The sequence below is a fragment of the Glycine max genome, chromosome 3 (assembly GCF_000004515.6).
Source record: "Glycine max cultivar Williams 82 chromosome 3, Glycine_max_v4.0, whole genome shotgun sequence".
Taxonomy (NCBI): Eukaryota; Viridiplantae; Streptophyta; class Magnoliopsida; order Fabales; family Fabaceae; genus Glycine; species Glycine max.
Window position 1 is genome coordinate 46,155,103 of NC_016090.4, and position 16,167 is coordinate 46,171,269.

A 16,167-nucleotide genomic window follows, 5' to 3' on the forward strand; every position below is an offset into this window, starting at 1 on the left:
TGGGAGGAAAAATGGACCACAAGCTTACTACTTGATGTGCATAATGGAAAATAAGTCCTAGACTCATCTGTGGAGTGTGGACCCTTTGTGTGTGGATGGAGCCCGAAATCCATGGTTTGATTAGGACAACATGCGTCCAAAGATTTATCGTCACTGCTCACTGCAATTTACGCCATCCCATAAACCGCATGCTTAAAAGTTTTAATTCCCTTTCATTAGATTTTTAGTCATAATTACATGCATAATTAGTCTTGACCAAATTCAAGGCCTGTGACATCTTATAGTTTTACATCTATGGGCAAAGCTTAGCTTAGCATGAAAGAAAGCAAAAATGACAATTACAAATTTTCACCTTTCCTTTTTGGTCCATTTTTTTCATCTCATAACTTTAGGCTTTTTTCACCTTTGCTGGCCTCATGGCTTGTTTTGTCTCTTTCAAAGATATGATGATGATGCCCTAACACTTTCATAACGAGAGTCGTGCTCCTTATTACTGTTAATTTATAGTATTTGACATCTCCAAATTAAAAGAAGTAAATATAGTAAAGACTAAAAATAAAACACAGAATTCAATTTTAAAATAGCATGGCATCACCCATTTTCTTTAAATTAATTTAGAATTTAAATACTTTCAAGTTCAAGTTAAATCAAATACGGTAGACAAAAATCTAAATTGACAAAATTGTAATCCCAAATCTAATACACAGTCTTTATTCTTACGTTAAATGTAGTCTTTTATTTACACCGATATCTTTTTTTTTATGTTGATTTAAATAATAAAGATTCGAGGAATTTTGATGTAGATTGAACTGTGAATAAAGGGTAGAACAGAACATAAGGGGGAAAAAAGGTGAGAAACAATAATTTAGTGAGGAGACAAGACAGAAGGACGACAAAATCAAGGTGTTGGGATAAGGGCCCAATGAAACTGGACCCAACTCTGCAATCATGTGTTGACGTGGCTGAATGTCTGGGAGAGAAGAGAAAGCTGACTTTGTAACTTACACTCAGAGTTTACTTCTTGTTGGAGCTTGCTTGGTGAGCTTTTGAGTGGTGACACAGCACTGTCAAGTTTGAAAGAAAGAAAAACAAGAAGAAAGCAGCACTTCAATTCAACCTCACTGTATAAAAAATGAACAGGTTTAAAATTTGAAGTTGGAGGGGGGGGGGGGGAGAGTTGAGAGAAGAAGAAGGAGTAGGAAGATGGATAGAAGAGAAAAAGGTGAGAAAAGGGTAGAAGGGTTAATGGTGGAAAAGTTGAAAGGAGGGGTTGTTGTAGGGAAAAGAGGAGGACCTTCTACTCCCCCACCCACATGGAGACTTGAGTTTCCATCTCAGCAGAATGAGAATAACAAAAACAAAAACAGAAACCAGGTTCAAGAGTTCCTTAACTTTCCCACCTCAACAACACTCTCTACCAGAACACTCTGTGCCAAACTCTGGCAAATTCAGCCCCACCAATTGGCCCCACTTCCCAAAATGAACAAGCCTTCAACCCTCCGCCGCCACCGTAGGGACACACTTCTTAAGCTTCCAAATCTTAAACAGTTGTCTGAACCTCCTCATACTCACCAGGTGATGTCTAATTTGTATTCCTCGTATCTTTCTTTGTTTGCATCATTGAGCTCTGATGGCTTGCTTATTTGAAACCAATTTTCGATTTTGTTTTTCATATATGATTTGCTTTTGTACTAGTTTGAAACAAGTCTCACTGTTTTTCTTCTGTTTTTCATTGCTTTTTCTTTCGCCTCCTCTTGCTGTCTGCTTTTTTTTGTTTTTTTAGTTAATGAGCTTATCCAGAAATGTTCTACTTCTCCCCATTGGTGTCTGATCTGATAGTGTGTCTCATCTTTTATGTTACCTTTAACCTTATGATGAAATATTACTATGCTAAATTTCTTCCCATTTTAATCTTATGCCTAAAATTGGAAACTTCAGTTTCGGCTTTAAAAAGTTAGTGACTAGGCTTTGGTTTATATATGTCAATTAAAAGGGTGATGTATGTTTGTGGGAAAAATATATTTTCACATTTTAACTTCACCTACTGTTAGCATTGATTTAGCTCCGTTCCACACCTTTAATTGGCGTTGTTTCTCATGAGTTGTTAATACTAGTCTGCATATATTGCCATTATTTTTGGAGTTACCTTTTTCTCTTCAAGTGAATTACTTTTAGATCACTAGGATGGCTAGCATCAGTGCAACAGAATTAGTGATACAGAGATTTTCAAACACCCAAATTAATTGCTCATGTCACAATTTGCTGAAGCATTTTGAATACTGTTGTTTGATGGAAAAGTACTTGTGTGCTGTCCTTGGGACTTTCATGGCATTTTTATATGTTTAGATTTTTGCTGACCCTTACTTTGTTCTTCATTGCAGCCAGCATCTGCAATCGGACTGAGAAGGCATGTTCAAACATCACCTTTCCAGCACCATAGATCAGCTAAAAGAAATGGTCGCCTTAAACAGCATGTCTCCCCTCCTTGTTACAGTTGCTCAATGCAAGTATGTGTGTACATGCCTTGGCTATTTTATATTTAGGATACTTGATCCTTAATACTTGCTAACCGGGGATTCATTCTGGCAGTTTTCTGTTGGTGTAAACTGCTCTTTTGTATTGGTACTGCTTGTACCAGGTTTTGCCCCTTCAATATATATTAATATACATATCTGTTGCCGACCAAAAAAAAAAGGCAAGTAAGTGTGCGCGTGAGTGCATGTCTCCATTAGAATCATGAGCAGTTCTATGATTTTTAACATGTTGAGAAGTTAACAATACTACGTAAATTTGAATGTCGAACGAGTATACAAGTTAAGAGTTAATGCTTGCCTCTTCTTTGATAATTCTATGATTAGTGGACTAGCCCGGTTGTAACCTTGTTAACTTTGTTCTTATAACCATGAAATGTAACTTCTTGCACACGTTTTTCTTGCAGTTAAAGAACCACAATACTATTAAGGACTCATTGAAGGAAATTTTGTAAGATTAAAATGTTTTCTTCATTTAGCGTTTTAGGCTATTTTTCTAGGACATGTATTGTTACAAACGAGCAACGTTTCGGCATGTGTTTACTCTTTAGTTCATAAGATCTTGCCAAGGAGTGTCTTACGAATACTAGTTAAAGAACACTTAATATCTTATAATTTGTTTTTTTTTTATTGTTTTATAAAGTAAGTATTAAGTAAATTTTGTATATTCAATGTTTTTTATTTTCATTAAATACTTTTGTTGTCATTTTACCCTTTATATCTGCTATCTGGTATATAAGATTAATATGCTACAGTATTATCTAAAACAGGTGGCACCTCATGTAACATCTAAAAGTTCCTTAGACTTCAAGGGTTGGATTACAGAGTCAAGTCGCAACCCTAAAACATTCAGAGAGTTACTCAAGGTACTCAACCGTATTTGGTGTCTTGAAGAACAGCATGCATCAAATATATTAATAGTGAAAGCCCTGAAAATGGAACTAGATCTTTCTCGGGCCCAGGTTAAAGAGTTACAACAAGAAAAGCAATTGAATAAGCGTGATATGGAGAACTTAATGAAGCAAATAGCCGAGGAGAAGCTTGTTAGGAAGAACATAGAACATGATAAAATTAAAGCTGCAATTCAATCTGCCATGCAAGAGATAGAAGAAGAAAGGAGGTTAAGAAAGCATTCAGAAAGCCAGCACCGGAGGCTGGCTCGGGAGTTTTCTGAAGTGAAGTCTTCATTCAGTGGTTCTCTGAGAGATCTTGAAAAAGAGAGAAAAACACGGGTCCTTTTAGAGAATCTGTGTGACGATTTTGCCAAAGGAATAAGAGATTATGAATATGAGGTAGGTTCTCTTATGGATAATAATGCTGAGAAGGATCAAGTTAAAGGGGATAGCCTTGATAGGCTAATACTTCATCTTTCAGAAGCTTGGCTTGACGAGCGCAAGCAAATGAAGTTAGCTCTAGCTGGCCATGATGATCTCCCAGAGATAGATTCATCAATTGTTGACAGGCTAGGTGTTGGTACTGAAACATTTCTTCATGCAAAAAGATGTGTTAACTTGATAAAATATGGTAACTCCTCCACAAAGGAGCCCAAGGAAATTTACCCTTGCCTACTACATTCATTGGACGAGAACAACAACAATACTGCAGAGGTCCATAAAGAAAAGAAGGGAAGGAACAATTCAGTGAGGAAACAAGCACGTGTGAATGTGATGAAGAGCATGTTGTCATGTGATGAAAATGAGAGTTGGTTTGTTGAAATGGGAGGGGAGAGCACAGCACTATTCAATACCCCTGGAGCATCAACTGTGGGTGAGACAACAACACAAGGTCCACCAGAAAGTAATACATTATTATGGACAAAGAGAATGAATTCAAGTCATGTAGTTAGAAACAGTTCCTTGTCTTCTGAAGGCAATGATAAGGTTTATCCTGAGACCATTTTCAGGGAAGATTCATTTGTCCATTCTGCAGTTACTGGTAATGCTAGTCCACTAAAGGACAACAACAACACATTGATGGCAAAACTGCTTGAAGCAAGGTTGGAGAGGCAGATATCTCGCTCCAAACATAGGAATGTCAACGGTATCACACTCTGATCTTCTGTCAATAATCTACTGCATATCACACTCTTAAGTCTAGAATTAACGTATTTTTGTAAACCACTGTCGTATCGTAATTTTATAATTACATCGATGAAGATCATTAACTATTTATCTTCCAAGGGACAAAGTATTTCCACACAATTAACACCTAATCATAACTTTAAGCCGTTCACAAGTTCTTCAACCATATGCTTTTTTTAGTTAGATTTTCAATTATAGATAAACAAATAAAAGGGAAGCTACGCCGGTGCCCGCACTTTATCATGCAAGGCATGTAAATAGTTAACTAAGGAATGTCATTTTAATTTATCAAACAATTAGGTTTCTTAATATAGTTGACTCGACCAGGAATCCCTTACGTTTAGACTTATTACACCTAATATTACTTTTACCCCCCTTACTCAAGTCAAGCTTCTATTAGATTTGTAAAAAAAAAAAAGTTAACTTTCTGATAATCTGCAATTGCCCTTTGCCCTTTACCCCTCTTCTACCCAAAGCGTCCCCTTGCTCCATCGTCACTCTCCACTGCAAAATGATGCTGTCCTCAGAGAACAAGCATTGCCAACCTCCAATCCAGATCTGACGTTGAATCCCCCTATGGCCTCTCAATCTCCTCTCTCTCCCCTCCTCCTCCTCCAGCTACGACCTCCCTTAACTCTCCGTACCACCCCTCCTCCAGCTACGATCAATAGATATTTTCTTAATCTAAATTACTTGAGAAAATTGCTCCAGAAGCCTATCGAATCTAGATCTAGCACGTCATCGTAGAATAGTTTTGTCTACTGCCACGGAGTACTATGACGAGGTTAAAGGGGAGCATCACCGATGTTGCGGCAAAGGGCGGATGTTTTTATCCTCTGAGTGCAGCAATTTGCTGTACTCGGCTTTGTCAAACGAGAACCTTCTGTTGCTCTCCGCAAATTGCGGCAACTGTGGCGGCATTTTGTTATACCTGCACTCCGAGTAAACTCAATACAACTCGTGCATGATTAAGAAATACCATAGTGGTGCCATTCCAGTGTGGGCTTCATTTGTTTTTATGTTGTTTTGTTTTTGTGCGCGTCATTTTGTCATCCAGATGTGTTGTTGAAAGGTGCCTGCAATGTGTTTGATGGACAAACCAATCCAAATGTGTTGTTGGAAGATGCACCCAAGGTGCTTGAAGGATATATTTAATATCATGACTATTGATCATGTTGTGCGAGTTATGATGTTCCTTATTTTATCAATTTTGTTCATTTAATTTTAGTCAAAATCTGCCCTTGTGTTCTTGATTTTCATACTATGTTCATGTGCAAATCTGAAAAAATAATGTGTTTGATCCATTTGATTTGATGCGGTGGAGATCAGAAGCAAAGAAAGGAAGGAAGGGGTTGAGGACATTTTTGAACAAAAAATCATTAAAAACCCATGTGTCAGTCACATGCATATATCTGTTAACAGAGTTAAAAGAAGGTTTGGGGGTGAGGGATAGTTGCTGTTGTGAGAGTAAAAAAAATTAGGGGACTGTGTAGGTTGAAAAAAAGGAAGGGGTATCAAGTGTAATATGAGTAAACCACAGGGGTGATCAATGTAATTTACTTTAGAAAATATGTCCCAAGGGTGATAATCTTCTTAACTTATTTTGAAAAAATAATCTCCGGTATTCTAGCTTGAAAACGAAGGAAATTTGAAGCATTGCCTGATTATCTGAAGGAGTCCACCCCCACCTTGGCACCGGAGTTGAACCCATTTCCAGCAAAATGGTTTTATGACCACTCTCACACCAAGATACATGCCATGTACCCCTCATTCCCCGTCTAAAACTTATCAAAACGTGGAAACTAAACAATTCTTTCCCCTTCCCCCTCGGCCAGACATGCTTTTACAGAACCTCTTAGAAGTGAAGAAATGTTATTAAGAATTCTCACAACAAATACTATCATTAATTCATTCACATAATCTATGAAAAAATATGCTAAGTCGCAAGGATAAACCATCCACATAGCTTACAAGGTGTAGCTAAAAATAGAGACATGTACATTCTCACATGACTGACTATCCATAATCCAATAACACTTACAGGGCCTGATCGACTTCTCCACAAACACTTCTAAAAGAAAAAATATCGAAAAAAAATTAAATAAGTTTCTTTCATAAGCTAAAAGTAACTTATGCACAAGATAAAAATAAGTTTTGGGCAGCCTAATAAGAGAGAACTTTCTAGAAATAGTTTATGCACAAGCAAATTTTAACTCTTGGAGAAGACATATTTCATTTTATTATTATTTTCTTCTCTTATAAGTTTACAGAGAAGTTTATCTAAATACGACCATAACATGCTCTTCTACATAAATGGGTTAGTCAGCCATATACCAAGAGAAGGACTATGAACAAAAATCCTAAGGCTATATTTGGACAGATACAATCGGATAGAATTATTTAGAATAGGACAGGACGAAATATCCTTCAATCTTGGGAAGTATGGAATGGAAATTGGAACCAATTTTATTCCATTCCATCCCTTGTATAACCCATTTCATTGTACTCACTTTTATAGATTAGATACCCAAACACCTGAGCAAGTAAAACAGGACAATCAACAATCCCCATAAGCTCCCTACATATATCCACAATTCCACACCCCAACTTAAAGTTAAAAGTTAAAACAATGAATGAAGTAAACAGTGGCCAAAATAATAAGAGAAGCAAACCAAGATTTAATAAACAATTGGCTGAAACATCAGGACAAAAAAACCAACAGACAAAATCCCTTCAGTTTTTCCCCAATTAAACAGTATGCATATAAAAATATTCAACAACAGCGGCAATAGCACAATCATAAGGACACAAAAATGGCATGGCATAAGATGAGAATCAGAAATATCTGCGGGTTATTGAAATAATAGTGCACAATTATAAAACGAAATCCAACACGGAGAGTTGCAGACAAGCAGATAACGAAATATTGCTAGAGACAGATATGATGATGATATTATATGAATGATAATTGAGGGCGAGAGAGGGATTAGATTTTATCAATATCCTCATCCTCGAACTCGATGTAGTCGTTGGCGGTGGCGTCGTCCTCCTCGTCCAAGCCGGCGCCGATGCCCTCGTTGAGGCGAGTGGTATCGGGGAGCTCGCCGTAGGCCTTGAGGAGCCTGGCCTCGTCGGGCATGTACTTGAGGATGACGTCAGCCTTGTCGTCCTGGTAGTCCCTGAGTCCAACCAGGATGATGTCTCCGGCGGCGATCCACACCTTCTTGTGCATCTTCCCGCGGATGTGGCAGAGCCTCTTCGTCCCGTCGATGCACATCGCCTCGCACCGCCCGTTCCCCAGCATCCGGAGCACCTGCGCGTACTCCTGCCCGTCCTCCTTGAACACCAGCTCCCGCTTCTCGTCGTCCGCCTCGTTCTTTCCCCTCTTCCTGTTCTTACCTCCCTTTCCCTTGTTCTTCGGCATCCTCAATCAAACCCTAACCCTAACCCTAACCCTAACCCTATTCTCTTCTTATCCCTCACTCTCTCTCTCTGCTCAACACAACACAACACAACACAGATTCTAATAACTTCACTGCCGTGTTGTGTTTTGGGTTTTTATCTAACCCAACCCTATTGCATACCTTTTATATAATTTCCACAAACGTCGGTTTCCTGATTCCTCTCCACTCTATGTAATATGTATACACGCCCAGCGTGCTAATTTATTAAGGCAATACGTATTATACTACTATCTATAATTTCCTTTATATTATTCATTTTATAGTTTAATTTTTATATGCAACCAATATAAAAAATATTTACACTTTCAACTACTAAAAATTGTATTCACAAAAAAAACTACTAAAAATTGTAATAAATACTACTTATGACTTTTAGGTAATTATTATTGTAAAATTTAATTTAACAAGCTTATTACACATTCCAATTTATGTTTACCCCATTGAATTATTTGCTAATTAATTTAACCTTGCTTCTTTTTCATAATTCCATCGTCAATGAATTTATCTAAAGATATTAATGTAGATTAATAGGCATAAGCTAAAATTTTAAGTTCAGTTGTTAAAACCCAGCGTTTCAGCCCAATTTATAAAACCTTCATGCTTTTCAGCCCAGACATTTTAGTTGTCAAACATTACACATTCCCAAGAATAAATATGAATTACTACTAGTTTTCATATCATATAAACTGTAAATTCATTTGTATTGATTCCTTTATGATTGTATTCTGTATGAAAAAGTTGTTATTTTTTAAAGAGTTTAATTTTAATGCATAAGTTAGCGTAAAAAGCTTTACATGATTAGAAATCATGATAGACATAATTTTTAAAGTAATTAAAAAAAATATCAATGACAATTATAATTAGATAACAATATAAAAATTCTTTAGATTGTAATAGATAAAATATTTTCTCTTTCCTGTTATTGTTTTTCTATTCAGAATAACATGCGAATAATAAATAAAAAGTTCTGCTCAAGTTAATTAAATTCCAAAAAGAAAGCAATACAAGGCATTTTCGCATTTGAAAAAGTCATTATTCCGAGGGAAAGATTATAAGGAGATATATCTCGAACTTATTCATTCTTTGATTATCGCATGCATTCAATGATTAAGAACTGGATTCCAATTCCACATCCCAGCAAAATTCCAATTTTTCATTCCTTTTCCTCTTTAGCAAGAGTTGGAATAGGATTTATGTCCATCGATGCGAAGTGAACCGCTACAATTACTTTGGTTATACTTATATATTTAAGACTCACTCATTCCACTCAATCATACACCTTGTTCAAATACAAATTTTACCACCTGCTCCTTTTTTTTTTTTTTGAAGACCACCACATGCTCTTCACCATATCATATATGCGATTTACTTTTGAAACGTTCTCGACTCTAAATACGTGTTTAAATTAATTTATTTAGAAATGTTTTTTTCTAAAAAAAATACGAATCATTTTTATCGTAAAAAAATCATTACCCTACAAGCACCAGAAATTCGCGTTCAATCACTTTTATCAATCTCACAACCAGCAACGATGGAATGCTTATGCAACAGAATCCCAACTTAAGAATTTAAAATTGCCAGAGAAGTTAAGTTCGGTAGAGGAATAACTATTAACCGTTTGTCCTTTAAATACCACCAATTCACACTTGATTCCTTTTCTGACCTTGTCAAACATAATTCAAGAAAATTAATCTTAACGTATGTTACTATATTTGGTTTGTAGAAAAAAAATAGTACACAAATGATTTCTAAGTACAAGAGAAGATAAGAAGATACAAACCCTTAATTTGACTAGGAAAAAATGATATAATTAACTTGTTAGATCTGCAAGGAATAAGCAAACAAATAAATTAACGTATAATTATACCCTTTTAATAGACAAAATAAAATTACCAAACCCAAGAATTCAAACTAACAATAATATAATCAACATCGCCGACAAACTTTGGAGAGAAAAAAATATTCTCCTTCAAACCCCAAATTAGAATGGATACGAAAATGAGAATAAAAATACTTTTATCCTCTTTTTTCCCCCTTCCTTCCTTCCTTCCTTCCCCTCCCCTCCATTAGTCCATTACATTCCTTTCCAGCCAAACACCATATAAGAAATGATATGCCATTGTACACATACACAATACACCTAAAACGTTTAAAAATTATACATGCACTTCAGAAATCTATATCTAGCGCTATTCCTAGGGTAGATAATTGACCTAATGTGATAAAGCTTACGTTTTCGGTTGTTAAAATGAAACCACCAAAGAAACGATAAACGTCCTTCCTGTAGCTACTCAAACTCTTGTAAATGTAAGTGAAAGAAAAAAGTAAGGTCCCGAAAATTCATTTGATCTCACATCCAGCACTAACCACCTAGTGCACATTGCCTGAATATTAGTTAAGATTACAGCAGGTTATCGGAAAATGAGACACATTGCCCAAAAAAAGTCAGAGCTACCAACTAGAAGAAAAGGTTTACACATATAAATCCCAGTCAGTGTCTGATGGTGAGCTCAGCTCTAAGGTGGAGTGCACCATTGATAAAGTAAAGACTATCTTCAGCCATGAACGTTGTCCATGGAATTGCAAACAAGTTTCTATACCCAACGGCCTTTCCCCCAGTGAATACATAATTGCCTTTGTACTTGCTAACAAATTCCTCTGTTGGTCTTGACCTCGCAGCAAATTCATAGTCAACGGCAAAGCTAACAGAGCCCTTTTCCTGCATTCCTAAAAACAGGCCAAAGCAATGGAAAGAGCTCTGTTGGTCCATGTTGCAATGTGCTGATAAGAAAAACCCTTGTCCGCCTAAATGGAATGCCTGCGAATATACTCGGCCAGATGGGAACAAATTGGCACATTCCTCCCGCTTCAGATCCAAGTAAACCACACACTGCTGCCGGGGAAGTTCAAATTCCACCACCTTAACAGGGCGATACTTGTATGCCCGCTCCACAAAAAGTCGATTGAAGGAAGCAGACTCAGCAGCTAGTATCCGCTGGCGGTGTGGAGCCTCAGCCTTGAAAAAGAGGGCTTCGAGTACAAGCTTGGATGCAACATCATGGTCAAAGTCATTGCAGGTTAAGACCTTCTTAAGTTTTCGACAGGTCATGTAAGGGAAGCGAATTAAACGGGCAAGTCGTGTACCCAGGACTTCTCTTCTCTCTTCTAGTTTCGGGTACTGTGTTCGAACCCACTTCAACACAAAGTCATATACCGCATCCTCTGATGCAACCTGAAGTTCGTCACTAGACAATATTGCTTCTATTCCAGCTAGAGGCAAGCCCATAACCTCTTCCTGGAACCTGGTCATGGTCATATGTGAAACTTATTAGCGTTCAAAAGGAAAAAAACTGCATTTGAGATTACAAAAATAAAGAAGCCAAGAGTAGCAACAAGTGCTTTTCTAAAGAGTAAAATGTCATAGATTCAAAAACAATAATGCAAAGAACATCTATGAGTACATCAACTCCTTATAAAACACCATATGAATATTCTATTCTTTAATGCAGCATACAATACTAATATAAATTTGTTATCTACTTTATCAGTTACATGATAATGCAAAGATGCCAAAATATTAACAACAAACTTTCTTTCATGGTATGCTATAATTATATAAAAGCCAACTTAAGAAGTTTATGACATGTGAACTTGATTAACTAAGGGTATCAGCCATCGACAAAAATGCTCTTTACAAGGGTTCCAACAATCAGATACAGCTGAACATGAGCACAAGAAAAATTATTCTCAGAACAAGAATGCAATACAGCGGATACAACTGATTTCAAACTTCAGTGTCACCAGCTTCCAAAGAAGGTGGAAGAGAAAGTATACATCCCAAGTAATATGAACAAGAAAACAGAAAAAGGCATACAAGAGTTCATACTGCATGAAATGTAGACAAAAAAAAAAACAATTTATAATGCATGAAATCTAGACCATGTAAACAAGTTACAAAAAAGTGGAAAAACCTACTTTGTTATATCTTTGTATCGACTGGCAAGATACTGCTTTGCTGCAACAGTCAATGGTTGAACTGCATCAGCCATTAAGACAGTAGAAGGAAGCTCAAGGTAAAGCAATGCAGACTCAGGTGTCATAGGTATATTCCGCAATAATCGGCTACAGTATCTCATACAGGAAGCAACTTCAAATTTGTCAGCAGCCATCAACACATCCAATAAAGCAGGGGGTGAAGTAATGCTCAAGGTATTACTATACATGAAATTCAGAAGCTCCATAAGAGCAGCTTCCTCTGTAACATGCAAAGGAAGCATGACATTCGTAAGGCAACAATTAGAGGAAAAGCTAAAATTAATAAATCTCATAAAGCAAATAATCTAAAAAGCTTTTTATGTATGTTAATACCAGAAGCATTAATTCTTAGGGCAACATGCCTCTGCTCCGACTCCCTCATTCCATTTGAAAAAAGCTGCAAAATAAACACAACTAAGCAAACACATTTTTAGCAGAAATTTTCAAATCTAACCAATAAAAAATAGACATCTACCTTGTAGAAGAAAGGACTTTTAGCAGCCAAGATAGGAGAACTGATGTGTAGTGTTCTAACTCTCACAACTGCAGAGCAATCCATATTCCAATTTGAATCATTGCTATTTGCCGCCTCATCACCTATGTTAATGATAATCAACTCAAATCATTGAGAAGAACTGGCAACTTCAGGAAAAGATATGTTTTATTCTTGCAAGCAAAAGGAGAATGTTCTATTTATATCATTGTGTTTCCTTATCAAGTACGTAACTTTCTTTACAAACTAACTTCTGTTTTCAAAGAGATGCTTGTTTAAAGCATACTGATCTTCTAGATTCAAGAATTTCATTGAGAAAACACATGGCTTTCGGACCCAATAGAAATCAGCCAATCAGGGACTCAATAAACAGCAACAGATGCAACCAATAAATAAAAATAAAAATAAAAAGATTGGAGAGGAGGGCGGAATAAATAGTACTGTACAAGTTTATCGAATTGCGAATTGATAACTTATCATCCGATTTTGATAACCATGGTACAGTATATCTTAAAAAACTATAATTGACAAACTAGGTTTAAGATTTTCTTTTAATATTCAAATACCTGAAGGGGGTTCTTCAACCATTGCAACCGCATCTTCATCTTGATTCTCGGAGGGTACAAAATCATCCATATCAGGCTGATTCCCGTTCAAAATTTGCTCGTCAGGCAATAAAGTAAGATCAACAACTGCAAGCGAAAGAGAGCATATATTATGTAAGGCATGGAAAAATAGGTGTGCGCATATAGATCCAATCTAATCTAATATGCACAATGAAGCACTTTATTGGCAAAAATCCATACACAGAATCAAGATTTGCAATTGATTTATTGAAAACCTATTCATAAGGCTTATGCAAATAAAAAAAATCAGACCCAAAAAAAAGCATTAAAAAATCCCCTTTGTCGCTCTCAACTCAATTGAAATATTTCTCAAAATTCATGAATCACCAAAAAAATGAAGTAATGATACATGATTATTGTTCATTTTACTTTCAGATTCGAGAGCACTGTGGCTGGGTTCCTTGACAACCAAAGTGAAGAAGGGTTTTATTCGGGTGTTGCATTGGGGCCCTGGTTTTACTCTTAGGTACTGGTAACTTGGATGAGTTGCCATTTGTCAAACACTTAACAGTGGTTGATTTTTACCCTCAAGCATTACAAACAGCCAATGAATATTTGACAGATAATCAACAACCGGCCAGTCCGGTAGCACATTGTGTTACCAAACAACCAATGAATATTTGACTACCAACCAACATGCCATAAGTTCGGTACCCATGAAAAAAACGGGCAACAAAATGAGTAATCAAGAGCAATTCAGCAACAAATATAAGTTTGTTAGCATTACATGTAAAAAGAAAATTGCCTTCTTAGAGTTTGAATGAATCCTGATATTTGACTGACAATATGGTGGTTTTTCATTTCAATTCACTCTATCTCTCATTCTCCTCTTGTCCAGAGAAAGAGTGAAAAAAGAAAAGGGTTCCACCTCCACCTGTGGAACACAATAATTATACTCCTTCCATTTCAAAATAAGTGAAGTTCAAATTAACTTTATTATTTATTCTCTGTCCCAGATTCCACCACACTAATTATTTATTTGGGGCAAAATTAGAATAAATTATGTAACGCTTCTTTAAAAACCTAAAATTTCACTTACAACAACAACAAGAAAGCCTTATCCCACTACACATATCATACTTAATATGAGAAAACAAAACAAAAATGATGTTAAAACGTACTTATTTTGAAATTGAAGGAGTATTTCATAACATACCCTACCCACTACTACCCATAAGAAGCTGAAACCCTATATGATTAAATAAGATAAACGACAGGAAAACACCATGCACATAATTTTCCAAAACCATCAAGGCCACGCTATCAACAACACCAAACAATTCTCTTAATCTCTTAATGTTGTTTTTTTTTTCTCTCTTTCCCTCATTTAGTTTGTGAAGAAATGAAAGGAAAAAAAACAGAAAAAGGAAAAGGGAAAAAAAAATATACCGTTATCCTTCTTGATATCCTCGCGCCTCCTCTTGCGGTGGCGAGCCCAGTCGGCGATAGTGGTGCAACCGTCGGAATCGGGTCGGGCCTCGACGGGGTCCCCCATGATCTCGATTCGGAGGATCCTGTCGGAGAAATTACTGTCATTGAAAGCGAACCCGAAATCGGCGTCGGAAGAGGAAGCACTGCGAGAGTAATCGGAGGAGGAAGAGTCCATCACCGTTCCCGGGTCGAATAGATCCGAATTGAAATCTTTCATCCTCTAAAGCACACAACACAATCACCGCCCCCCTCCTACCTCTGCAACTGCAAGCAGAGAAAGGAAGAAGAAGAAGAACGCAAGCCCTATATGTCAATGAATGAATGACGGTGAAATAAAAGAACAGAAGATGCTTCTATTTATTATTTTTGTTACGAAAACAGCATAAAAGCACAAGCTGTGAATTCTTGCGGTAAGCGCGATAAATAATTTAATTAAAGGGTTGGAACTTGGAATTAGTTAGTAATTAAAATTCCGTTTGATTTCGTTTTTTAGTTTTTGTTTGGTGCGATATTTGTTTGTTTCTTTTGTTAGCTCATGTTTTCCACCTTCTTAACTGAAATTATGTTTTTTAATTGAAAAATGTGAGTTGGGACGGTTTTTTTGAAACTGTAGGAAATTGGTGGAACATGAATGTGGCTCGGTGTGATTTTGTGGTTACCAATTCCTTATTACTTTCACTGTCATGAGGTTTTGCTTTTTTATAATGTTGTTGTGTAAAGTTGAGAAGGTGAGAATGACAAGATAATGGTTCTGTCATTTCTTTTTAAAGTAGTATTATCTATTATTTACAAAACTCACTTCCCATCATCTAAGCAGATAACTGTAAAGCTTCCATAATTTGACTTATTATTTCTTTGCCAAAAAATATCTAGCATTGTCTTTAGAAGTTGATATACATGCTGGTGTCTCGGAATTGATTTTATTTAGGATACTTTTGGTTACGAAAGAAAATAAAAGAAACAAAAAAAAACTAATAATATAAACTAGTTAAAGTTATTTGTGCGATCCATGATATAAGAGTTTTTTAATATTAAATCTAATTATTTAATTAAATTATATACTCGGAAAAAAATAGTTAAATACTATTGAATCAAAGTAGTTAAAAATCAATTGTGCATGTTTTAAAAATTGGTCTTGATTTTTTTAATAGTCATGACAAATAAAACAACTATAAGAAAATTACTTTCTTTGAAATTTGAAAGAGATTTCAAGGGTGTATTGAATTAGAATTTTAAAAGACGATTTTCATGTGAATTTTAAAAATTATATAGAAATATTATGACTTATCATATATTTTTTATAAGACTTTTATGATAGTTTAGATTTTCTTAATAGTTAAATCAATATAATTTTTTAAATCTTTTAATAGTTAAATCGATTCTATCTTCGTGTCCTCCTGTACTAAAATCCTTCTTTTAATGGTATTTTCTTATTATTATTTTTGGATTTGAACAATAAATTTAAAATTATAAGTTGGTTTTGTGAGTTTAATTATTACAAATATT

General features: G+C 35.8%; 3 protein-coding genes across 3 annotated transcripts; 1 reads left to right on the forward strand and 2 right to left on the reverse strand.

Annotated features, from left to right (window-relative positions):
* The first annotated feature begins 910 nt into the window (after nucleotides 1–910).
* LOC100812498 (uncharacterized protein At5g41620) lies at nucleotides 911–6,689 on the forward strand. The gene is made up of 3 exons (XM_006577272.4): nucleotides 911–1,575; nucleotides 2,382–2,507; nucleotides 3,302–6,689. Exons 1-3 carry the CDS (start codon nucleotides 1,204–1,206, stop codon nucleotides 4,583–4,585), a joined length of 1,782 nt encoding a protein of 593 aa, XP_006577335.1. The 5' UTR covers nucleotides 911–1,203; the 3' UTR covers nucleotides 4,586–6,689.
* A 752-nt stretch (nucleotides 6,690–7,441) lies between these two features.
* Nucleotides 7,442–8,298, reverse strand: LOC100818207 (eukaryotic translation initiation factor 1A). Its single transcript, XM_003521744.5, has one exon. It carries the CDS (start codon nucleotides 8,034–8,036, stop codon nucleotides 7,599–7,601), a length of 438 nt encoding a protein of 145 aa, XP_003521792.1. The 5' UTR covers nucleotides 8,037–8,298; the 3' UTR covers nucleotides 7,442–7,598.
* Nucleotides 8,299–10,401: 2,103 nt separating this feature from the next.
* Nucleotides 10,402–15,198, reverse strand: LOC100818740 (BTB/POZ domain-containing protein POB1). The gene is made up of 6 exons (XM_003521745.5): nucleotides 14,620–15,198; nucleotides 13,171–13,296; nucleotides 12,587–12,708; nucleotides 12,445–12,508; nucleotides 12,052–12,331; nucleotides 10,402–11,378 (listed from the first exon to the last, which is right to left on the reverse strand). Exons 1-6 carry the CDS (start codon nucleotides 14,876–14,878, stop codon nucleotides 10,568–10,570), a joined length of 1,662 nt encoding a protein of 553 aa, XP_003521793.1. The 5' UTR covers nucleotides 14,879–15,198; the 3' UTR covers nucleotides 10,402–10,567.
* Between the last annotated feature and the right edge of the window lie 969 nt (nucleotides 15,199–16,167).